The 27,236-nt window shown below is 41.0% G+C and overlaps 1 protein-coding gene across 1 annotated transcript in view; it reads right to left on the bottom strand.

The window, feature by feature from the left end:
* Neil3 (nei like DNA glycosylase 3) overlaps window positions 1-27,236 on the bottom strand; it is a 53,481-nt gene that overhangs the window by 17,875 nt on the left and 8,370 nt on the right. The window contains exons 2-5 of the mRNA XM_059244517.1: window positions 20,406-20,530; window positions 3,570-3,704; window positions 2,346-2,559; window positions 925-999 (exon numbers count right to left, since the gene is read on the bottom strand). Coding sequence (XP_059100500.1) covers window positions 925-999; window positions 2,346-2,559; window positions 3,570-3,704; window positions 20,406-20,530 — 549 coding nt within the window. The remainder of the gene's footprint in view (window positions 1-924; window positions 1,000-2,345; window positions 2,560-3,569; window positions 3,705-20,405; window positions 20,531-27,236) is intronic.

Below are 27,236 nucleotides of genomic sequence, written 5' to 3' on the forward strand. Positions count from 1 at the left end.
GATTTTTCTGCCATAGTTTTATTCTATACTCAGTGTTGAAAGTTCCTACAGAGAGAATATCTTTGGTTTCTACCAGCAGTATGAAAACATAAAAATTCAGAAATATGACTATATACGGGCTGAAACTACACAAACAACATATACCAATTTCAGCATGGTAGTGAAATGCCCAATTTGCTGTGGGCAAAATGGACTGTTTTCTATAGTCATTTTTCTCTGGCAGAATAAATGGGCACAGGTCATTGTAAAATTGCCATTATTACTGAAGGTAGTCATGGACGGTAAGAGGTTCATTAATACTTTAGGTCAATTAATGAAGACCATTATAAATCCCCTTCATCTCTGAGCACAGTAAAAACACACAGTTTGAAATGTGGTGGGAAAATGGGCTTAGGTATTACCCATTGTTTAAAAGATGAACCACTTTTACTGAGGTTTATATGAACATTATACAACTTGCTAACTAACATGTCAATGAGTACTTATTATGTTATCCCTAGAACAGCTTTTGTTGTGAGACAGAAATATAATCTCTTGTTAGATTTTAAAAAACCTAAATTATCTAAATAACCTAAACCACACATAATCATTGGCAAAACCTGAATGAATCCAAGTGTATTTATCCCTAAGTATTAAGTCTGTGCTTTATATGTCCAGATATAATAAGAATTCAAGTAAAATACTAACGTAGCTGCTATCTAAATTAGTATAACCATAACTAAATACATTCAGAGTGAGGCATGGTGAGATTAAATTATGATCTAAAATTTTAAGACCCTAATTGCCCTTTAAGATGTCACTCTTGCTCCCTGAAACTCTTCACTCTCACCACTAGAGGGCGACCCACAGCTTTAACACCCTGGTTAGGTCAAAAGAGGAGACCACTGGTGTAACGAACGTATGGTTGAAAATATTCTTTCTTACCCTATAAAAAAGAATGCTAAAATCGCGAATCATCTTCACAAGGTGGTGGATCTGCTCCTCTGATAGCTGACACACCTTAACGGCAAAACAATACTTCATAATTTATTCGTGACTCTAACAAACCCTCAACAGTTCTTTTACAGAGAATTAACAACAGATTTAAAATGCATGCCCATTCTCTCTATCATTCTCGCTTACTAACTCAAACGTTAGAGATCAAAACTGGGATCTCACATGCTAGACAAGCCATCTCCCAGACCCTTAGTTCTCTTCTAGAAAACATTCTCCAAAGAAGCCTACGTGATTTTTCAAAAGCTCATTTTTGTCAAGATCCTATTTCAGTATTGCTGCATTGAACTAAGTTGTTTTAAGTGTTAAAAAGCAGAACCTAACCTAATATTATCATTAACTAGTTTCTCTTAAATTTTAATTACTAATGATTTGGATTTTACCCAAATCAGCGAGAGAAGTTATGTACAAAACAAAGAGGTGTATGTGGACTTGTATAAAAAACAGATTATATAACAAGCTCTACTTAGTAGAAACAGTTTGAATTTAGTTAACAGGAACAAATGTGGGCAAGAGCCCTAAGTGCTGACTTCCACCCTAGAAACAAATGGATGGATGGATGCTGCCATCCCCATCTCTCCCTTCTCAGAACCCTACTCAGTTAATCACTATTCACAATACCCCTCTCTCAACACCCCTCTCTCAACTAATTCTGTCTCCTAGAAAAAGAAGAGCTCAAGTCTCTCCAGTTGGAGAACAAAACAACAAAACTAAATCCATTCCTTGTCCTGGTATCCCATTCGAAAAGTCTAATGCTTTTCCCTTCACGCCAATCTAAGCTAATTGAACAAGGACTGTGAATTTTGTGTCTTCTGCTCTCTGCTCATTCATTCTTTAGTCTCTGCTACCTGAATTTCATCCTTACTCACCAAAAGGTTTTTTTTTCTATTATTCATAGCTATAAATTAGAATCCACGCATGTGGTGTAGAGTATATATTTAATATGCCAGATAGGATAAAAAATGGTAAGCCTAATTTATTTATTCATACATACCACAAATATGTATAAAGCTAGGCACTGTGCGATTTCCCTATTTCAGTGAAACATCACTTACTCTCCTTAGGGGTGACATTCTAGCTGGAGAAGAGACACTTTTTTGTTTAGCATTAAGTGTAATGAGTAAAATATCTTTGAAAGTAAAACCAACACAAGGTATGGGGAAAATAAAATCAAAGCAAGCTAAGGATTATAGAGGCTAAGAATTGAGACACCACAGTTCTAACTCTTAAAGCCAAGACTTAAGAGATGCCTGGAGTATGTAGAGATATGTCGCTAAGCACAGCCTTCTGTTTCACACTGGATCCTTACGTATTTAAAAACAAGTTGGAAACAAATTTGGAAATACTTATACTTTAACAGCTGGATGGAGACCACTGTCAAAGAGAGCTTCATTTTTGATGATGTTCCCCACACCAGGCAGCACTTTCTGATCCAGTACCACATCGCAGAGCATCCGACCTTTCTGCTTTTTAACTTCACTTTCTGCTCTTGAGAAACTGAACTTTGGTGAACACACGTCCAGTTCTTCCATCATTCTTATTCTCTGTTTGCTTTCCGTTGAATTTCTATAGAAAGAGGTATATATAGAACACATTAATCATAAGTCTGCCTTCTAAGTTTAGAGTCATTAACTGGGTTGTGATATAAATGCAAACACTTATGGCATATGAATCTTTGGGTGAACAGTTGTTGGAATACATCGCTGGTTGGTTAGAGGTCACAGTCCACCATAAGCCTAGCAGTTTTTTTTTCTAAGCTCAGCAATATGGAACCCCCTCCCTCTCCAGCAAAGCTTCTTGCTCTTGACCTGCCCTCATCTGGAGAATGTCCCTGGGCCTGGAGGGCTGACCTTATCCGAAAGCTGTCTCTAAACCAGATGCCTGTTTCTAAACTAGGTGCCCGATTCATCTTTAGCTTGACCCTTGGCACAGATCCCTGCTAAGAAGACTTGTTCTAAGGAGCTCTGCCGTAGGACCCTACTGCCACATACTAAGCCTTGTGATAGGAGTGTGCCACTTAATTCAAATTAGGGCTCGTACCCGAAGTTCCCCAACCCTACATATTCCTTATGCTCTGGAATAAAGTTGAGCTGATTCACCGAAGTATGTCTCCTGGAGGGCTGTCTCCGTTCATGGTCACGGGCCTCATAAAAAGCTTTCTGTCATTCCTTCTGCCTTTTTACCCTCTCGACCTGGTAGCCAATGATCAACAGAGCAAGAGGACCCCCACAAACAGTGATGACCCGAATAACGATATTTGAAGGTTCCTTTACAACGACATTTTGTGGATTATACCGTGTTTGTTAACGAACATGTGTGATGTGGAAACCAAACTGCAGATCCCTGCTATGCGGTTTGGTAGCTAAAGCACAAAGTGTCCTCAGAATCTTTACTCTTGCTGCTAAAATTTTAGCATCTCTGCTAGTTCTTCTGTTATTTAACCAAAAAATAAAACAAACAACAACAAAAAAAAAAGTCAAGTCCAGTTACAAAAACAACTCTACTCCTTGTCCTGGCATCTTATTTTTATTGTTTATTAAATAGTTAAAAATTCCTTTTTTTTTTTCTTTTTTTACCTGAGTTCTACTGAAGAGTCGAAGAAATAGATCAAGTCACTGGTGAGCTGCACTTGGAGACTTGGAGAATCCCCATCTCTGTTTTCAGACTCACGTGGGTTAATCAAGATGGAGCCTTTCATCCCAAAATGAATCCTGAAACAGAGCCAGCCCATTTTTGCGTATTAGAAGCATATCGTGCGTTGTGTTAATTGCTTTTTGAAAATTATAAACAAATTAATGTTACACAGGATAGTTACTTTTAAAGAGGGGGAAAGAGATTGTTAAACTGCTAAAGTCACTTCCTAGAGAAATTGTAAAGGTTCCAACACTTAGCCCAAAAGAACATAACTGTTTTTCCCCCCGAGTCAGATAAAATATCTTTGTTCACTAAACAGTCTAGCATCTTTCCACATTTACTTATTCAAAAGCATAAACCTAAAAATTGATTATGTTTTGTTTACATATTCTACAAAGCCATGTACATTCAGATTCCTTAGCTTAGCTACAGTGAATTGGAAGATTTGTAAAACAAGGTCTACAGTTTAATATACACCTCGCTTCCCCTCTGTCTGAGCTAAGCATTGAGACATTTCACACACACACACACACACACACACACACACACACACACACACACAGAGATTTGTGATAGACATATATGGAGGAAGGATGCGTCAAAATCTTGTCCAATTCCTTTCATTTTTCATTTACTTTTATATATATCGGGAAGAATGGATTTATAAATATTTACAGTTAACTTCAAAGCTACAATGGAGTGATGAAAAATTCATAACCTTTCAGATTTTGTAGAATTGATTAGCATGTCCAGTTAAAAAGAAGTGATTTTTGTGAGACCTCTGATGAAGATCAAAACTTATCCTCAAGATGAAATGCTGTGTTCTGCCTTTCCAATGTTTCCTTACAGCTTTGTTGAGTTAATAAATACGGTTCTTTCGACAGCAAGTGTTACTGCTGTGCGCTTCTAATTCCAAAGCACCGCGTTACAGTATTGTACAAGGTTAACAAGTCTAACTTTTAAAATGTGGGTTTTAAACTCTGTGTGCCCTACTATCAATCATAAATGAATTTTACATGCCCCATAGTTCTTGACAGGAAAAATGGGTGCCTGTAAGTACTTCATAATTTAGCTTATGGAGGTTCAGCCCCAGTGAAAGGTGTACAACTGTCATGCCCAGAAGCCATCATATCTAAAATCTTTTCAGCTGCACGGATCATAAAGTGGATTCTAAATCACTTTCCATAATGAAACCACATCCACATCAAACACCTCAAAGGTTAAGACCCAAGTCGAAGGCATGAGAAGCCCCAATAAGAACTATGAACAAAGCAAGTACACCTTTGTCTTATAAATACATTCAATTTAGGGGCAAAACACACATCAAACGACTCTATCTTGTATTACTTTGCATGTATATTATTAAATAGCTAACTATTGTGATGATTGAGCTCCAAGCAACAAAAAAATGTCATGTGTATTGCTACTTACCTTTTAGAGTAAGAATATACAGGCTTCATGAAAATCTTTGAGGCACAGTAAGTACCCATGCTGTTAAAACAATCGACACTGAGATTTGATGCTCTAAATGTCAGTTCATGGGCCCCTATTACATCAGGAAAGAGATTTTTTTAAGAGGAAGCCACCATTAAGAAAATGGGTAAGTAGAAAAGCTAATTTTTTAGGAAAGTTTTAAATATCACATGTCGGGTAATGTGATGGTTTATAACCCCTACAGGCATGGAGGAGCTGGGTATAGAAAGGGAGGCATCAAGTCAGGAGATGGAAAAGGGCTGCCTTTTGAACCCTGGAAGCATCCTTATGAAACCCCGTCTGCTTCTGGAACATTCTCTAACATGAAGTGGAAGTGTTGAAAGGTATAGCGAAGGAGTAGAAGCAAATACCACCTGTATCTGCAGAGGGTTCAGGACACCTCCTCTGCCTAAGCAGTATGTTTGGCCCCGATTTACAAGAGTTAAAAGCCTGGGATAAGACAGGAAACCCTTTTGCCACCAGGTGAGGGCTAAAGAGCACCTGCTGTTAAGAATGAGGTGGGAACAAAAGCTGTCGGTCCCTGGAGATGAACCTGGAAACCAACTTCAGCACAGAATGCAGCAGAGAATCTCCTTAGGGAAGAGAAAGGGGAAGATCTGGACCCCAAGAACGCCCACAGATGCCATGTCAGAGACTGCCATGAGGCTGTGAGCCTGAATACTGTAATGCTATGGTCCACACCAAGGCCTGTTGAGAAGAAACGAGAACCTTGCCTCCATTGGTCTATCAGAAGACTTTCATAGGGTAACAGCAACAGTGGTCTACAGCCTGGGAAGGGAGAGTGGAGATCCTGGACCATGATTTTGCAGGGATGGCTGAGAGCAGCAAATGGAGCAGAGTCAAGGAGAAAGTACACCTTCAGCCATGCAGCAACAGTAAGATCAGGATCGTGTTCCTTCTCTTTTTTTAATGTTCAACATTAATTATTAATGTTTAAAATGTTTGCAGAGTGGGAGACAAGTTTGCAAGACATGTAAAGACCCGGAATATAAACCAAGAACAAATAGTGATAGGGCCAGGGGTGGTGACACGTGCCTTTCATCCCAGCACTCGGAGGCAGACCCAGGTGGGTCTTTGTGAGTTCGAGGCCAGCCCTGTCTACACAGTGAGTTCCAGAACAGCTGGGGCTACGCAGTGAGACTAGTCTCAAGACAACAACAGCAGCTAGAAAAAAGAATAAAAGAACTCACCCTCCTTCAAAAGAACAGGAAGAACGGTACAGAGAAGTCACTCCACAGTCAGGCGAGTGCAGCCAGAACGCAGTCTTACAGGTATGGAAGCTCAGTGATGTCTGTAAGCAAGACCTCCCCAAACCCCATCCACCAGCCCCTAGGGCGCGCACACACACACACACACACACACACACACACACACACACACACAATCTTAGCACTGCTGCCTGACTGGGAACTCTGATGGGCCATTTAGAAACAGACTTCCCTGCATGACCGACTGTCCATCCATGTAAGTGATGAGAATCTAAATGTTGCCTGGTCTTGCTGGGGTGTGTGGAAGTGCTGGAAGGCATGAAACAAAGCCCATTGCTCTGTATATAACAGGCTGTCATGGCTGTGCTGTTCAGTTCTGGAGTTTAAGCCCAAACCCTGACATATTCTGGCATTATCCCTGAGCTACATATCAGCTTTTTTTTTTTTTTTTTTGACAAGATCTCACTAAATTGTTCATGCTAGCTTGGAACTTTTGATTCCCCCTGCCTTGGCCTCCTGAGTGCCTGGGATCACAGGCATAAGCCAGAAGGCCTGGTGATGACAATGTTTTGTTTCTAAGACATGGGAAATAAATCTATCAGGAGAGTCAGAAGTTCGAGACAGTCCTCTACTACAATGCATGTTTGAAGCCTGCCCGAGACTTTAATACGTTACCCATCTCAAATAAATCAACAAACCACTTGTACATACACTGTTAATTATATGTACAATTTCTTTGTCTTTATGTATGAGCTAAAATGTAATGCAAAAAGTGAAAATATTTGTGTTGGGCTTGAGATGTAACTCACTGGCGGCGTGCTTAGCTACCATGTGGAGAGTCCTGGATCCAACCCTTCATTGTACAAGTTTCCTCTGAGATTGAAATATTCCATCCTGCAGGGAAGCTCCTTAAGCAGTGAGGTAAACAACTCAAAATATATTTAGGAAGGCTTTGAAACCGACCAGATTCACTAGTCTCCTCCTTGCCAGAGTAAACAAAACAAAACAAACAAACAAACAAACAAACAAAAAAACCAAACTGATAGTCCCTCTCACAGGGGCAAAGCCAAGCTGCAATGACTCCCAAGACCAGAGCAGCACCCTGGAAGAAACAAACCAGTTGAGCTGCCCTGAAGAGGCACCTAGAAAGGACACTTTCCAACCTGATGAGCTGCCTGGAGTCTGGGCAGTGTGCTCCAAGTTACCAGCTTGGTGAGCTGTCACCCATGCTGGAGTGGGCTTGAGTTGATAAAGCCATCTTTGAATTATTTCTGCTCCTGTAAGCAACTCCAATAAAACTCAATTGTTCACCAAGCTGGACTTTGGTCGTATCCACACTTTATCATGGACTCCCTACCTGGAGGGAATAGACAAGTGTGTTGCGTCTTCCCAGGGAAAGTTTTGTTACACAACACCCTCAGCATCACACATACACACAAATATAAAAGTAGAAAAACATCCAGGAAGATACACAGCCAAGCAGAACAGTGCTCCGCTGAGAAGTATGAAATGTGCATCTGGTCTGGGAAGGGCCCTTAGACTTTAGACATCCTAATACTTCAATGTGTTCCGAGGACTTAACCATTTTTATCATTTAAATAACAGAATCCTCAGCCACAACCCTGTCTGTCCTCTCCTTCAGCTCTGCCAAAAGAGCCTTAAAGCCCCCCACAGTGAGGTAAGACTTAAAGATTCCTTCCTTGGAGGCACTCAGGGCCTCCCTGACACCCCACAGTGTCACTAGGGGTTGGAGCTTGCCTGTGGGACAGACAGATATGATTCTCCTCTTCCTTGTTGTGCCATGCTGTGTCTTCCAGTCCTAGAGATGAACAGTAAACTGAGGGACCAGATGAACTCCAGGTCTGCTTTGAATGAAGACTGGTTCAACACACAGAGGAAGTGGACAAGAAAGTGGGTGTGGCTGCCCCGCCAGGGCCCTGGTTAGTGGCAGACAGGAAGGCCTTCATGAATGCCTGGAACTTACCAAAGCCCTAAACCAGGTGATGGGCCATGGTTGCCACCAGCTCTCTCACAGACGTCACCGTCATAAACCGATCGCTTTCTCACATCTGCCTCAGACACACCAGCCTGATATTTTGGCCTCTTTGTTTGGCGGGCTCTTGTTGAGGTGCCAGCACAAAGCCAGCTTGTAAAACCTTTCATTCATTCCCTGGGAGACCTGTGACTGCACACCCAACCATTGGTAGTAGTTGCCCATTGTGGTAGAGGGGACTGAGTGGATTGAGTTGTGGCAGCCCCACACTGGGCCTTCCGTCACACACCCCACCCAGAAGGATGGGAGAGGTGTCTACATGAACTCAATTGTTGCATTTATCGTTAGGATCCTGCCCTCACTCCTGCACATGCGCAGTTTGGGGTCTTGCATCTTGCATCATCAGTGTGTGTTGACGACTACCTACATGTCTTAAAAAGCCCGATGCAGACCTCATCCTCTCTCTCCCTGCTCTCTCTCTGCTCTGCTCTGCTCCCCCCCCCCCCACACACACCATCTTTCTCTCTCTCCAGGCCTGGCTCTCTTTTCTCTTTCCCCTCCCCCCTTTCCCTCCTAATAAAGCTCTGAAAACTAACACTGTGTTCTGTTGTGATCGTGACCTTTCCACTCGGTAACCAGTTCCACAACCACCACCACCACCAGCGCCATTTATCATCCTTTCATTGATTACCCTTAATCATTAACTACGGCCCCTCATGATGGTAGCTGGCCCAGGACCCTGCGGGTTGGCTGTCATTTGTTCACTTCCGGAGCTCCTTTCCACGCACCGTCACTGACAGAAGCTTTCTGGCCCCTTCCTCCACACACTCTCCTGGCCACTCTCCACAACACGCTCTTTCGTAATCTTGTGGCCATTCGCTATTTTTGTTGTTTCCAGACCAAATGCAAAAGACTGACGTAGACCTCATGGTCATACACGGATCACTTTTTAGTGTCTGATGTGACCTTGAAGGCCTCAGACACTAGCCTGAATTTTTTGGCCTCCTCTTTGTTTGGCGGGTTCTTATCGGGGTGCCAGAGCAAAGGCAGCTTGCAATACACTTCATTAGTTTCCTTGAAGGAGGCACTTGCCCTCACACTTTGCACGTGGTAATAGTTTATCATTGTGGTGGGGGGAGACTGGGTGGATTGTTGCTGTAATCTGGAGCTCTGTGTGATGAAGCCTGGCAGCCTGACATCTCCAGGGCCAGGGCATGGCTGTTGCAGGTCTTGGCCACCAAAGTACTCTGTGGGGTAGAGCCTGATGGACACAGATCTCCAGGGCCAGGGCCTACGCTGACATCACATAGGGCCCTTTCAGAGTTAGAGTCCATTTCACAGTCTGCAGCTACTGCTAAGCCCAGAGTAGCACGCCCCCACCACACACAACACACACACACACACACACACACACACACACACACACACAACACACACATACACACACACACACACAACACACACACACACACACACACACACATACACACACAACACACACACACACATACACACATACACACACACACACAAAGTGATACGAGGTAGGAAGAGAAGAGGGCTACACTTTTTCTTAGGATGCCCTGGGGAGTCCCTGTAGCTGGAAGTTTTCCTGTGTCCTGCCTGGTCCATAGCCGCTCAGACCCAAGTAAACACACAGAGACTTATATTAATTAAAAGTGCTTGGCCATTAGCTCAGGCTTACTACTGACTAGCTCTTACACTTAAACTCAGCCCATTTCTGTTAATTTATATGTCACCATGTGTTCCATGGCTTTACCTGTGTGCCATTACATGCTGCTCCCTGGACAGTGGGCTGGAGTCTCCTAACTCAGCCTTCCTCTTCCCAGAATTCTCCTTGTCTGCTTATCCCACCTATACTTCCTGCCTGGCTACTGCCCAATCACCATTTTATTTATCAACCAATCAGAGCAACACACATTCACAGCATACAGAGCGACATTCCACAGCACTTCCCCTTTTCTATCTAATCAAAAAGGAAGGTTTTAACTTTAACATGTTAAAATTACATATAACAAAACAGTTATCAAGCAAGAATTACAGTTACAATATCTAGTCTATTTGTATTTGGCAAAATTAAAATATTTTATCAATCCTATATTTGTGAGTCTAAAGTTTCTTATCTAATTTATCTTTTACCATAACCAAGGAAATTTATAATTATAACTATCTAGTCTTCAACTACATCAAAGACCTCAGAAGGATATAATATTATCTAAGTAAGCAGGAAGAGCATTGCAAGCAATTTCCAAAAAACTCTGGAAATGATAGAGACAGCTGTTTATTTGGGTCTGAGTGACTGCAGACAGGGTGGGACACAGGAAAATTTCCAGCTACAAGTCCCAGTGGGTGTGGAAGGACAGATGGGCTGGGCCAGCAGCTGGCAGCCTTCATCCTCTCCAGGGAACAAGCCCATCACATCCAACCCAGTCTGTCCCTCAAAAATTGAGGATGCTCTTTTTCCCACTGGCCTCAGTTTCCCCAGCTATGTGAAGCCAATCTAAGATCTTAATATGTGTGTATGCATATATACAACATAATATAATGAGTACATATACTTACACGTGATTATGAGATACACAAAAATTAAATGATTGAATGTGAACTGTGAAATAGGTGCTAAAAAAGTAATTTTAATTATAATGTAATAATTAAAACACTAATTATAGTAATTTTACCTTATATAATCACTCATTGATCTATTAATGATTGATATATTAAGACACATGGACAAATGAGAAATTTTAATATATTTAACTAAAAAACATCAGTGATAAGGAGTCTCCTCAGTGAGCAGATTAACAAACTGCATCCGTAAATGAATTTAAACATCCAGTAATAGAAATAAAACAAACGGTAAGGCATTGATTTAGACACACTTTAAGACAAAAAAAAAAATCTATTGACTGCTATATTTCCTGTGTTTACTCTTCTTCCTGTAGATTCAATTTTTCACCAGCTATTTATTGCCTACGTGAGACAGACAGACCTCTCCACATTGCATGTCTGCTGTGTTGGATCCTCATAGCTTTGTTCATTTGTTCCTTTCAAGTCTTTATCGTCCCTTCATTTTTCACTACATACTTTCGGCGACTTTGGAGTTCTTAGTCGAGAGGTTTATTGTTCTGGCAATTCAGGGCCTCCCTGCTGTCTTCTGTCTTGCAGAGTTTCTGATGAAAAGCCCAATGTAGTTTTCAACTTTGTTTCTTCATGTGTCTCTTTTCATCTAGTTGTTCCCAGGATTTCTCTTCATTCTTGGCTTTTAACACAACAACCAGGTCTGGGTGAGGGATATTTGTTTTTATTTAACGTTCTGTAAGCTTTCTACTACATAGGGTTTGCCAAGGACAATACCTACTTAACACTATTAAAGTTTCTCTTCATCCATTGGGTTGGTTACAAGCATTTGTTTTAGACCATCTGACTTATCCTAAATCCTCACTCACTCTGTGTCTTTCACACATCTCTGTCTTTGCTAATTTTTGTGTTGTTGTGATAAGACATCTTCACAAAACAATCTAAGAAGGAAAGAAGGGTTGGCTTTGACTCAAACTTCAAGGGTGTATACATATACATTCCTATCATGGCAGTATACACCCTATCAAGGCAGTATACACCCCTATCAAGGCAGTATACACCCTATCAAGGCAGTATACACCCCTATCAAGGCAATATACATCCCTATCAAGGCAGTATACACCCTATCAAGGCAGTATACACCCTATCAAGGCAGTATACACCCTATCAAGGCAGTATACACCCCTATCAAGGCAGTACACACCCTATCAAGGCAGTATACACCCCTATCAAGGCAATATACATCCCTATCAAGGCAGTATACACCCTATCAAGGCAGTATACACCCTATCAAGGCAGTATACACCCTATCAAGGCAGTATACACCCCTATCAAGGCAGTATACACCCTATCAAGTCAGTATACACCCTATCAAGGCAATATACATCCCTATCAAAGCAGTATACATGCTATCATGGCAGGATACACCCCTATCATGGCAGTACACACCCTATCAAGGCAGTATACACCCCTATCAAGGCAGTATACACCATATCAAGGCAGTATACATCCCTATCAAGGCAGTACACACCCTATCATGGCAGTATACACCCTATCAAGGCATATACATCCCTATCAAGGCAGTATACATCCCTATCAAGGCAGTATACACCATATCAAGGCAGTACACACCCTATCAAGGCAGTATACACCCTATCAAGGCAGTATACATCCCTATCAAGGCAGTACACACCCTATCATGGCAGTATACACTGCTACCAAGGCAGTATGCACCCTATCATGGCAGTATCCAGTCGGGGCTTAAAAAAAATCAGGTCACACTGTCTCTGCAATAAGGAAGAAGAAAGCCATTTGTGTTCTACTCTGCTATATTCCCCCCTTTTATGCAGCCCAGTATCAAGGCTGCTCTTTTTTGGGCTGAGTTTTCTTAGTTCAAATAACTTCATCAAGATACTCCTTTCCAGGCATGGCTAGAGGCTAATCTAATCTAGATAATCCTTCACAGCTATGACCAGAGGCTTATCTTCTAGATGATTCTAGATACTGTCAAGTTGATAATATTAACTATCACATTGGTTGTTACATTTTTTTTATGTCATCTGTTTTGCTTTCTCCTTTCTTCCAAGGCCTCCAATCACAATAAGCAAGTTAACAATGTATCAGTAAAAATCTACATAAAAATCAGAAAGGACAGAGAAATTAACAATTCGTTGGAAATTAACAGTCCTTATGCTAGAATTAAACAGAAAAGTACATAAGAACATAAAAACTGTAGGACAACATCTCACATGAAAACAAAAACATTCTCAGTAAAAGACGATCTAGCAAGGTACAGAATGGATAACCCATCATAACGAAGCAGAGGGTATGGTAGGATTCCAAGGATCACTCAAAATTCAATCCACATAATTCACCATGTAGATGAACTGCCAGAGACTGAGTGTGCCCCTAAAGCACTCTTTTCTCTTCCCACCTCAAGGGGCAATGAAAAGACCTGAACACATAGCTAGGGCTCTCTGGAAAGCCAAAGAACCAAAACAAACTGGTATTGTCTAGACCGAATAGTATTATTTAGAACAGGCCTGTTTCCTGAACAAGTGCTGAGTCGGCTATTCCTTTACATACTGGGTGTTTGAGGACAAAGGAAGTTGAGCTGAGGACACCGTGTTTTCTAACCTTAAAAACCCTTCTCCTTGCATTACTTGAGGAACGTAAGGGAACATTATGGGAAGGACAAGTACTCTCAGTCCATCCAACAGCCACAGGACTATACCCATGCTCAGCAGCACTGCAGGAGGATGCTGAAGAGAAGACTAGGGATTCCGGTGAGATCCCATGAGGGACAAAAGTGCTTCTGGTCCAACCGGCCACCCCTGGACCTCAGCAGTGCTGCAGAGCAGACACTTCAACTCCTCAGCTGTTAGCTTCCTTGTCTGTCGGTTTCAATAAACTTTGGGTCTCACAAACCACCCTGTGTTGTTTCATCCTGTCCGCCAGCACCTAGTGCAGCTATGCTGGAGATGTTACACCGTACAAACAAGAAAGGTGCTAAAAGATGCAGGAAAAAAAAAATAGCAAACAGAAGGAGGGCACGCTATCTCACAGTCCACATCACGGGAGGGTTCCTAGTTAGTGCAATCTAGGAAAAAAGAGAAATAAAATATGTTTGGGAAAGAAAGAGTCAACGGCCTCAGTTCCCAGATGTCAGAACTGTTTATACAGATCGCCTCAAAACAAAACAAAGAAAGAACCTATATAACACCAAAATATGCAAATAAGAAAGCTAGAATAATTGAAGTCAGTAAAACTGCAGGGTGCAAGGTCAAGGCACACTCAAAAATTTTCCTAGAGACGAGCCGGGCGGTGGTGGCGCACGCCTTTAATCCCAGCACTCGGGAGGCAGAGACAGGCGGATCTCTGTGAGTTCAAGGCCAGCCTGGGCTACCAAGTGAGTTCCAGGAAAGGCTCAAAGCTACACAGAGAAACCCTGTCTCGAAAAACCAAAAAAAAAAAAAATTTCCTAGAGACGAACAACTCAAAATCCAGCTCTTTAACAAAGTACACTTTACAGTAATACCAATAGCCAGTTTTTCTGGTTAACCTTGACTGCCAGCTTGACAAAGCCTAGAGTCATTATGAGGAAAACTCCCAGTCTAGGAATTGCCTGGGTCAGATTGGTCTGTGGGCATGTCTCTGGGGCATCATCTTGACCACTAATTGATATAAGAGGACCTACTGACATGGTACCACCCCTAGGTAAATGGTCCTAGGCTATATAAAAAGCTAGCTAAGGGCTAGCCAGTAAGCAGTATTTCTCCATGGTTTATATTTCAGTTCCTGCTTGAATTATTGCCCCAATTTCCCTCAATGATGAACCATGACCCAGAAATGTAAACTAAAATAAGGCTTTTCTTACCTAAGGTGCTTTGGTCATAATCTTTGTTAGAGCAACAGAATGCTTTAGAGTAACTAAAGCACCAACTTATCTAGAAATATAAAATAAGCCTGGAACTGAAAACTCAAGAACACAAATAAAAGAAACAAAACAGGCCTAATAAACATGTGCTCTGTGTTAAGAGGGCAGGACACAGTATTGCTGATCTAACAACAGTCACCTTATTGGTATACAGATTCAATGCAAACTCTATCAAACCTTCAAATATCCTTAGACAGAATTTTGTAGCAATCAAAAAGCTAAGCCTAAAATTAGGAAAACCATAAAAATTAAAATAGCAAAAATAAACTTGAAAGAAAATGGATATCTACTACTATAGAAGTTTTCTAAAATATATACATATATAAATTTAATACAGAGCTACTATATTATGGGGGAGACAATACCCAAACTACACATCATATGCAACCAAATAAAATCACCAATACCAGGAATGGATTAGATGTGTTTAAGTCACTGGGAAAATTGGTCCCATAGATCACTCCCCCAAACATTATTGTTTATCACCAACCAAACTTGACAGTAAGACCCTATTCCTGAAGATACCACATATGTAGGGCATAGAACATGGAGAGATCCAGCGGGTACTCAACTGGAAGCTTCATCCTTATTGGTTAGAGTTCATAGTATTGGAAGCTGTTATACACATCACTGGAGAAGAAAAGTAATCATGAATCTCACCTAGCTATGAACCCTGTGAGCTGCAAAAATGGTCAGCCCAATGAATATGTCCTCTGGTGCAATAGTGGCAGGGATGTCATGGGAGCAAACAAACACTTTTTAAAAAAATGTATCTAAGAGACACAACCCATACCAGACAGTGCTAATGAAGCCAAGAACCTGAGACTAAATAGGTCACGGACCCTAGAGGAAACCTACTACTACCATTTTGCTCAATGAACAAAGCAACAAAATGTCTCTTGCTGACCTATTGTTATACACATAGATGAGTGTGTCACTCAAACCTAATCAGGGAAGCTTCTGCTTGTAAATGGCTCTTAATACAGAGACCCACAACTGGACAACAATTGAAGAGTAAGAGACTTTAGAGTACTTAGCCCTATAAGGGATGCCTTCACCACATGCTTCCCAAGGCTCAGGGACCTATGTGGAGATGGGGGGAGGGGGATAGAAAGATTGTAAGAGCCAGAAGTGGTGGATGACTTCAAGGAAACAGAGTTTTCCCCCACACACACAGAATAGGTACACATATGAACTGACAGAGACTGGGATAGCCTGCAGAAGACAAGCACAAGTTCAATATAGTGATATTTTATTTGTGCTGAAATGTGATTTTATTTGTATGTTAATAAATAAAGTTGCCTGGGGGTCAGAGCTAATAGCAAGCCATAGCAGAAGCCGGGCAGTGGTGGTACATGCCTTTAATCTGACCACATGGCAGGCAGAGTCTGTGTGTTCAAGGACATAGCCAGCTTGGAGACACATGCCTTTAGTCTCAATACCAACCATAAAAACCTGGAGGTCTGTGTAGACAGGCAGTGACAAGGAGGTCTTGTGGTTGGGTTTACAACCAATGAGAAGGCAGAACAGAAAGTCAATAAAAAGACAGACACATAGGAAGTAGGTCTCTTTCTCAGGGGAAGGACAGCAGCACCAGCGAAGAGGTAAAAAGGCGGTTTTAGTCTCAGCTCTTAGCTACTGACCTCTTGGGCTTTTAACTCTGCATTTGGCTCTGTGTTTCTTATTTAATAAGACTGTTACATCTACAATTCAAAGCAGACAAAATTCAAATATGGATAGCTTCTGGGAGAGTTCTTCAATGGCGTATCACTAGACATACCAACCAGACTTTATGCGTAAATTGGGCTACACAAATCAGACTCTATTTTTTGTTTGTTTGTTTAAAGAGAGAAAGAACATGAAGTTTGCTGAGTGGAGAGGATGGGAGGGTCTGGAAGGAGTTAGGGGAAGGGAAAGAATACAATAAATATATATTGAAATTCTCAATGAACAAATAAAACATTAAAAAATGAATAAAGCAAGATGACTCATCTACCATATTTAAACTTACTTTAAAATACTGTATTATTGATGAAAATGGATACCTGGATCCATTAAAGAACATGGTGATCTCAGGAATACACAGATGAGGTCAACTGATTCTCAATAACTTTGCAGAGAAATTTACTAGAGAAAAGGTAATTTCCACAACAAAAGTGTCAGTCAGGACAACTGGATAGAAACAGGAAGAAAACACCTATACACACACACACACACACACACACACACACACACACACACTCACAAAGAAGTACAATCCAAGGGCTGGGGAGATGGCTCAGCTTTTAAGAGGACCTGGGTTCAGTTCCCAGCATATGGTGACTTGCAGTCATCTGTAATTGCCATCCCAGGGAACTTGAATGTCCTCTCCTGGCCCCATAGGGCATGCATACACATGATGAGCATACATACATACAGGAAAGACACCCATATGTGTGTGAACACCAAGTATTTATGACTCTGACATATATGGTTTCATAAAATTTTTATCATACTTAAATTTCATCCAACATGTTTTGTGATGGAATATGAAAACTATACTAAGCTGCAAATCTCCTTTATAAGTAGTTTATGCTGTGGATATGGCTATATGTAAATAAACTCTGATTGGCCAATAGCCAGACAGGAAGTATAGGCGGGACTAACAGAGAAGAGAATTGAGGGAACAGGAAAGGAAGAGAGAGACTGCCTGGAGCTGCTGCCAGGACAAGGAAGATGTAAAGTACCGGTAAGCCATGAGCCACGTGGCAAAGTAAAGATTAATAGAAATGGGCTAAATATAAGAGTGAGAGCTAGACAATGATAGGCCTGAGCTAATGGCCAAGCAGTTTAAATAATGTAAGAGTCTGTGTATTTATTTTGTAAGTGGGCTCTGGGACTGGTGGGACTTGGTCGGGAGCTGGAGAGAAATTCTCCAGCTACAAGTTTATACATCCCACGAAGACAGATTAGCAAACTAGGAGGAATGGTTATGTTATCTAATGTATATGAGATGGAAGGTTCATACTAAACTACAAAACTAATTATGAAAGTCCAATGGCAAAATCTATAAAATATTACAAATATAGTTTCTAGTCTCCAAATAGGTTTGCAAATCACAGTCAGTTGTCAGTCACATAAATCAGAAATCAGAAAGCACCAAGTGCTTATAAATGGAATAGTTACATCCATTTTGATGCTGAAAGTTAGTCTATGTGGTAGATCTGACTAACTGGATAGACACATTGATGCATGTACATGCTGTGCTAGCCATATATGCGTCTAAAGTAAATAAAATTGAGATTTGGTGGTGGGGTTATTCTATGTGTTTATATTTCTTAGATTGTGGTCGTATTTGTGGCAATTAGGGCTGGCAAGATGACTCAGTGGGCAAAGGCACTTGCCATGTAAGCACCGTGACCTGAGTTTGCCAGCACCAACACAAAATGGGGAGAAAACAGACTCCACAAGGCGGTCCTCTCAGCTCCACATGTGTGCTGTGATATGCACCCCCACATACACATGCACACACCAGACAACAATAAATGCAAAACTTATTTCGCCTCGTTTTAGTTGAAGCGTGTTAATATAGACATTCATCTCACAAGACTGCAACCATGCCTATAAAAGTGCATATGAAATACTGTTTAGTATTCCATGGTACCATTAAGATCCCTTGGATGAAGCCTTTACTAACAGAAATATTAAATTCTCTAATTTGAATTTTTCTTAAGTGGAGCTTTTTACACAGCTAGCTCTCTTAGAGTGGACCATAGAATTATTCTCTTACAGTACATTCTCCTTTCATAAACAAATGAATCCCTGAAGATTGATAATTTCCCTGTGAATGAACATGCGTAATGACTAAAATGCAAAGGGAATTTTGATTATGCCAACCTTGGTATATGGAGAACTAAAAGAACTCTTCTAAGTATGTTGCTTGCTATACACTCTCTGAGATACAGACAAGGACTGTGGCCAGAAAGCAAGCAAAGACCAAAGACTACATTTCTATTGAGAGTGCACAGACCTGCAGTTCCACACAAACGCCACCTCTCTCTGATGGAGTCATTTATTCCCTCAGAAGCACAGGTCAGGAGTGCATTTTTTAAAAATTAAAGTCATATTGTAATAGGGAATGTAGTTGATTTTTGATTGCTAAGTTCAGATTCCAACATGTGCCAGTGACCTTGAATTGCTACATAGAATAATCATTAGGGCCGCAGGAAATTCAAAGTAAGCAAGCCGGTGAATATTTTTTTCCCCACCCATATATATAGAAAGGTACTCTCCAGGGATGATACTGGTTCACGTAGCTTGAAGATGGGACTGCCCTTGTTTAGAACTTCATGGAACACTTACTGACAGCTCTTCGCTGAGAAATGATTCCCTCCTTATCAGTGTGGTGGGGAACGTTTGATAAAAGGCTCCCTTTCATCCCACCAAAATAAATGTACACCTAACACCAAGAATCAATACCATATCAATGTTTTCGACTATCGTCCATGGGTCCCTTTGTGTATGACTCTGTCCAGAGCTAAGTGCTTTCAATCTCATCAATCTACGGAAGTAATAATGCAACCGGCCATATATCATTACTGCATGAACCAGCAGACATATGCTGATGGTATCAATTCCAGACGAAGGAAAGCCAGGATGTGACAATGTTGCCCAAGGACAGAAGCTACTGACAGCTGAGAGAACACCTCACAGGGGAAGCAATCACAGAAAGCTGAAGCCCTCTAAATGCGCAGTAGATGAGACACAATAAATAACAATCAGAGAGCCATGTCACCTCTCTGGGTGTTATTCACCTTCAGTTAGAAGCCCAGCATCCAGGGAAAGCTCTTTTCCTTTTCAGGTGATAGCTGCTCAATCCCTTAAAGGGACACCAGGAAAAAAAAAAAAAAAAAAAAAGTTCCAGGAAGCCACTCAACCCTGAGGTTAACCTCTAAAACCGCACCACAATTTGACAGACATATGAACTCACAGACCTGTCTCAATTCCCTGTACGTTAAACAGCTGGTCATGCAAGCCTAATTCTTATCAAGTCAATCAAGGCCATATCCATATACATCTGGCTTGTCTTTTTTGCTAATACATTATCCGCCTATTTCCACAAGAACTTCAGTATTTCGGTGGGGAGTTTATGAATTCCTTAAGTTCCCAAATTCCATTCAGAGCTTTGGAGAAAGAAGACAGAAGAAAAAAAAAAAAATCTAGTCATGCGCTTAAGCCAAACTAGAGGCTGTCACAAATGCAAAATAACCTATGTTACCAAAAGTAATTAACATTTGCTCTGATGTACTGGAGAAGCCCAGCTAGCCTATTGACGTCTTCTTCCAAAGAAAAACAAATTGACCGGACTCTAAGTAATGATGACATCACAACATACTCTTCCTGAGCTTATTTCTTTCCATGATAGAATCCCAGCCTCTCACATTGGAGTTCTCTTAAATCTGGAACACTTTCTACATGATTAAATGTGAAACCTGGCAAGCTGCAAGCCAGAGCTTCCACATACATTTAAACACGGAGCATCATGATGTATTGTACAGGTTTATCTTACCGTAAAGCTATTGGGCCAAAGTACATAAACAGTTCCTTCCCCAAGGTTTCCACGCCACTGTAAACGTATCCATTAAACAATCTCAAAAATTGCCAGCCAGGATCTTTAGTATTCATTGTAGCAGCCTAGTAGAAAATACATACATATGTAACACACACACATGAAAACTTTAAGCACAATTAAAATGCAATTCATAAATCCATTCCCATTACTCTACGACCAGGTTCATTCCTAAAAGAAAAGTGACCTCTAAGAAGTCAAATAATAGAATCATTTATATACATATATTTTGTCCAATTACTATGCAGTGACTGGAAAAGAAAATGGCCAATGTTTTCAACTGAAAAATACAAGTTACTATAAGTAATTAAGATGACCTTTTCCCAAGACGATTGCGTGTGTGTGTGTGTGTGTGTGTGTGTGTGTGTCCACACACTGCATGCACGTGCATGAAATTATAGGAAAGTTATGAGAATGTTGTAAAACTAACAAATAAAGCTTTCTACTTCCAAAACTACATATAATCAAGGTCCTTGAAGGAGTATTCTGATTGGATTGCTAAAAGTGATGAATAAAACTAAGATGAAAACTAAGATTTTCACTATACTGGTGTGTGGCGGGCCACAAGAATATATTATAGAGAGTCAGCTGTGTATTAAAGCTATACTTTGAACGGCCAAGGGTCTATCAAAAGGCAATCATGGCCGGGCGGTGGTGGCGCACGCCTTTAATCCCAGCACTCGGGAGGCAGAGGCAGGCGGATCTCTGTGAGTTCAAGGCCAGCCTTGGACTACCAAGTGAGTCCCAGGAAAGGCGCAAAGCTACACAGAGAAACCCTGTCTCGAAAAAAATAAATAAATAAATAAATAAATAAATAAATAAATAAATAAATGGCAATCATTTATTGTGAATATTTGTTATTATCCAGCTTTAATATTTCAGCTGTCTTCTGCTATGAAATTCTTGCATGTCCAAATATTCCCAGACCAATTGGCAAACAGCTCAGCTCTCAGACCAGCTGAACTTCCAGGTAACTAACTTTCCTGCTGGAGCCAGTACTTGGATAAGGTCATGTAGGCAAAGACAAGCTGGCAGGAGATGCATAGCTTTGTTTCTCGTGCTAATGAACCTCAGACCATCCTCTTCCCTTGAGGCCTAGTGGATCTCCAGAACAATTGACTGAGAACAAAAAGAGGTTTTTACATATCAAGGTGGAAGGTAGAGTAGAGGAACATTCCTGAGGAGACAGAGAACCCATGGCCAGAGAGAGAGAACACTGTAGGATAGAAGGGCTTGACCAGGGAGAAGAGAAGAACACAGAGGTAATGTAGATGGTAAGGCAGAAAGAACTCTTGAGCCAGGAGTAGAGAGCAAGAAGGATGGAGGGAAGAAGAAACAGAGGATGATGATGAGGCAGGAAGCATAAGAGCTTAGTTGTTAGCAGGACTTTGAGGAACAGTAAAAGAGAAGCAAGAGTAACTGAGTGTCAGGATGGAACTGAAGCTATGTAGACAGGGTTTCATCCCAGAGAAATAAAGTAGACGGATAAAGAGTTTGGTGTATCCAGATTTATTTTTGTCCTCAATTCCTGATGGAGCTGTAGCTGAATAGATGGAATTTTATCTTAGAGGAATAAAGTTAACAGACATAACAGCATAGCGTACGTAGATTTTTATCCCTCAGATATCCCACACCGGATGTAGCAAAATCCCCGGACCCTGGGTATTCCATACCGGTGAAATTTTAGGCAAGTATAGTTAAGTCAAAAATCCACACTAAAAGTTGGAGAGAACTAGCAAAGCCCTGAGCTATCCTGTAGCACAGGGACACTTAGGAGAGCTAAGGAATGAGACCTCCCCTTCCTATGGTCTGTGGAAGATGAGAATTAAAGCCTGGTGTCCAGAGTAGGGAATCTAATTCAAGATCTGCACCACACAAACCATAATGTTAACGCAAAGAAAAGAAAATTCACTTTCCCATCAGCCTTCTAAAACCAAACAATATAGTTAGGATTCCAATTCATGTAATCACAAACATAACTAAAGCAAAACATACATACAAAATACAGGTTCTTTTGTGGGGGAAGGTAAGGAATGAGATTTGGTTTAGATATTGGTAATGTTTGTTTTCTTAAGCTGGGAAGTATGCACCCTAGTGTTCCTTATATCCCGTTTTATCATTCAGATATGTTTCATAGGCATCATTTAATGAGCACTCAAAATTTAATAAAAATTTTATATAAGATAAAATAAGTGAGAATGGAGAGATAGCTGAGTTCTTAAGAGGACTTGCTGCTGTTGCAGAGGACTGACTTTGGCTCCCAACACCTACAAAGAACTCATAACTACCTCCAATTCTAGAGCATCCCATGCATTTTTTCTGGTCTCTCCACACACATGTGGTGCACATGCACAATGCAAGTAAGACACTCATACATATAAAATAAAAATAAATGCACCATTACAAACGGTAAAACAGGCACAGATAATAACCACACATTTTTCAAAGATTTAAAAAATATTTTTAGTGTGTTTTAGTGTGTGTGCAGAGGTGTACATCAAGGACAGAAGAGATTGTTGATCCCTCGGGGCTAGAATTACACGGATTTATGAGTCACCCAGTGTGGATACTGGGAACCATACTTGGGTCCCTGAAAGAGCAGCAAGTGCTCTTCACTGTGAGGGTCGATCTAGCCCCAATCTATACATAATAATTTATAAAGTTTTCTTTATGTCCATCTAGATGAGCTTAGACTCATGTGCTTAAGGGTTGCAGATACACTCATTGGGGTCAGAAGAGGGCCTGTGGTATCTCTTTCCTCACTCTGTCTTTTGTCCTTTAGGGTCTTTCCCTGAAGCCGAGGCCTGTTTTCTCAACCAGGAGAAAAATCCAGCAAACCCCAGTGACTGTCCTGTCTTTAACCACTCAGGGCTGGGTGCCAGGTACTTAAAGGGATGCTCAGTTTGTTAGGCAGGTGCTGAGGTCTGAGCTCTGGTCCTCCTGATTCTGCACCAATGCTCTAAACAGTTGAGGTATCACTCCAGCCCTCTTCCCCAAAACACAATTACACACACACACACACACACACACACACACACACACACACACACACTCTACAGCTATACTTTACACATTACTTCTTAATCTTGGATAATCTGTCATTTACCACTAATTTTTTTTTTTCTTTCTTCTCAAAGGGACAAAAATGGCTCAGAAGACTCTGAACAGGGGTGAAAAAAAGTTTCATCTTCTCTTCAATTTCAGGTGAAGTAATATTCTCCCACATTTTCAAACTTTTGGCTCATGAATATGTGTTATTCTAAATGACTGATTCTAATGTTTTTATTCTTTATTTTTACTAAATTGGTCTTTGTTAAAAAAAAAAAAAAGAAACTCTAGTGTTTATTTCTGAGAAATGATAAGCAAATATGCAAGAAGGCTAAGAATAGCCATTCTTCCATGGCTCAAGATTACAGTAGACACAGCTCATGCCAGAATTTTCCACTGCCTAAAGTTCAGGGACCCTTAAAGGGTTTTTAAGTCTTTCTTTTATACCTTTTCTTTTTCTTTTTCATTTCCCTTGGTTCTTTGAGATAGGGTCTCATTATGTAGCAGTGGCTATCCTGGAACTCACCATGTAGACCAGGCTGGCCTCAAACTCACAGAAATCCTCCTGTCTCATCCTCCCAAGTGCTGGTATTAAAAGTGTGTGCTACCATAACAGGCTTAGGTCCTGTCTTTGTGGTCAGTATTGGGGAATTAGCTACAGGCTCAGAATAACTAATAAACACAAACAAATAATGGTTAAAATAAAAGCCTTCTAGTTCTGCAGAAAACACAGGAAGAACCTGGAAGATTCTAGAGTCTGAGTTACTAGTCCAGGAGTTACTATGTCCTTAGAACTTCTGCTTCTGAATCTTCTTCTTTTTCACAAATGAACTCAAAGACCTCTGTATGATGATCAGCTATTAGCAAGGCAGGTTAGAGTGTTCAGTGAGGGGAAAACATGCGTTCACATCTGCTTTTTTTTTTTGGTATATGAATATGTGACTGTCCTGGATTGACTAACAGCAAGAGTCTTGCTTTTCTGTCTCCAGGAGTCTCTAAGCCACTTACATACACTTCAAGCCAAGCATAGACTCCAACAGCAGATTCAAGGTAGGTTTCCATAGCAACCAATTAGTATGTATAAAGTTCTTTAAACTAGCCAGGACACTTTTAAGATGATGAAATACAGAGCAGACATAGATCTTTTATGAGTAACTTTTGTCTAAGTACAGATTAGGTCACATTTTCAGGATTCCAGATTTAAAGTCTGACTGTCATTTTAAATTTTCACTTATAAATTAATGCCTCAGAACCTTGTTTCTTCGCCATTCCAATGTCAACTATCTCTTATTCAGCCCTATAAATTCTTCATTAGTATCTGGTTTTAACCATACACACTCTCTGGAATGTTCTATTAGGGCTTCCAGCAGAGTCAGGGATGAATCACATCCAATTTAACACACACACACACACACACACACACACACACACACACACACACACACGCTTGGATCTATCATGTTTCCCAAGTCCTTGGTTCAATGGGCGATAGCTACTCGTGCTTTGAGCTCATTTGGCCCCATGTTTTTACAAATTAACACCAAACTTAACATCTACCTAATATCTGGTCAATTACATATGCTTTTGTTAGCTGCCACATTGCTGTTTTTCACCTTAGGGTCCTGTACCACGTTGCCCCACGTCCCTTCCCTACATGGGAACTCACACAATTAGATGGTTCTTGTTACCCATGTACTCCCGGCCCAGACTTTTTTCTTTCTTTCCTTCACCCAGTTCTGACTTCACCAGGGTTTATAATGGCTCTTGGCAAAGGCTCAGTAGCTGTCACAATACGGGATAAGGTAGTAAATGAGTCCTGATTGTCTCATGTGAAGTCTCCTCAAATTGCTAAACTAACAGCTTTGACAAGAACTTGCATCATTTACGTAAAAACTGTAGAAGCCAAAATCCCTGACAGTTCATGTTATTCTCTTCGCTTTGTCTACAACTGACGCTCTCTTGACAACCAAAGTAGCACATGACATCTAAAAAGACAACTCTTTCCATTAGAAATGGCCGATTCGTGACTATTTAATTGGATTACTTCATTTCAGAAAAGTTTATTGACATCCTTGTATATTTCAGGCTGGGTTCTAGAAGCTGAACAGGTATTAGTAAGTCAAACAAATTAAATCACTCCATCATTGTGGAGTTTATACTCTGGTGGGGAAAAGAACAAGAGAGAAGTATCAGAACAGTTTCTTAGGATATTTCAAAAAGAAGTAAAAGCCAGGTGGTGGTGATACACATCCTTAATCCCAGCACTGGGGAGGCAGAGGCAGTCAGATCTCTAAGAGTTCAAGGTCAGGTCAGTCTACAATGTGAATTCCTGGACAGCCAGGACTGTTCTGAAGAGAAATCCTGTCTTGAAAAACCAAAAAGAAATAGAGATGATTGGGGTTGGGGATTTAGCTCAATGGTAGAGTGCTTGCCTAGCAAGCGCAAGGCCCTGAGTTCGGTCCTCAGCTCTTGAAAAAAAAAGAAAGAAATAGAGATGAGAAGATCAAGGTTGCGAGGAGGGTATAGCCGCTTGCAGTTTTAAATAACCTCACTGGGGAACTGGCATTCGATCAAGTTTTAAATGAGGCGAGTGAGCCATGGCTTTAGAAAAAGGAGTAACAGTGCAATGCCATTCTTGTGTCACAGGCCAGGGTGGCCACTGCACTGAGGACTAGTGGGATAAGATAAGTGAGCCTTGAAATATAAAAGGAGTCAGATTGCGCAGCCTAAGGTCCAATTTAAGGAGTGGCTTTTTTCTCCTTAATGGAGTGAAGCAAAAATATGATCTGCATTAGTATTTTAAATGCACTCAGTGGCTGCTGGATAGAATTTTGGCTGAAGGAGTTGAAAGTAAGAGCCTGAACATGACTTATGAGACAACCGCAAAGATCCAGCTAAGAAACAGAAGGATCTGGGCCAGTGAGATGGAGCGTACTGAAAATGGCCAAGTCTTTAAACATATTTAGAAAGTCAAAGTATTTGCAAATGAACTGAATGAGGAACAGGAGAGACAGAGATCTAAGATGATTACTTTGGGGCCTGACCAGTAAGATAGAAGTCACAGAGAGACCCGAGGAAAACACACAGGAAAGAGAAAGTAGGTTTGGTTTTAGACATGTTAAAGCTGAGGTGTTTGGTGCTGCCGGGAGGTGGTGGTGCATGCCTTAAACCTCAGGACTCAGGAGGCAGAGACAGGCAGATCTCTGTGAGTTCAAGGCCAGCCTGGTCTACAGAGGGAAAGGACAGTCAAGGTTACACAGAGAAAGTTGACATGTCTGTTAGGAAAACATCAAGAAGTCGTAGATGGAATTCTGGGGTTTAAGAAGTTATTTGTGCTTGAAGATAGAAATTTTGTTCAGTGTTCTGCAGAGGAATTGTCTAAAATAGCGATGTTAGATGGGATGGATGGGACTATGTTCAAATAAACAGCCCAGGCACAACAAAGGTCTAGGGTACTCCGGAGCTAAGCTGTTGGGAAGAAGAAGAACGAGGTAAGAAAGCTTATGATGTCAGGGAAAAGAGGACAAGCCACAGGGAGACCAAGGAAGCAGCTAGGAAGGCAATAGCAAAACCCAGCAAGACTGGCATCCCAGGAGCACGTGCAAAGCGTTTCAAGGAAGAGGCCACGAGAAAGGCTGCTGACAAACTAAGTAAGACAAAGTCTGAGCCTGGACCCTGAACCCAGCCACACAGGAGTAATTTACAGAAGGAGATTTAGAGACG

This window comes from Peromyscus eremicus, chromosome 17 (genome assembly GCF_949786415.1).
Source record: "Peromyscus eremicus chromosome 17, PerEre_H2_v1, whole genome shotgun sequence".
NCBI classification, from domain to species: domain Eukaryota; kingdom Metazoa; phylum Chordata; class Mammalia; order Rodentia; family Cricetidae; genus Peromyscus; species Peromyscus eremicus.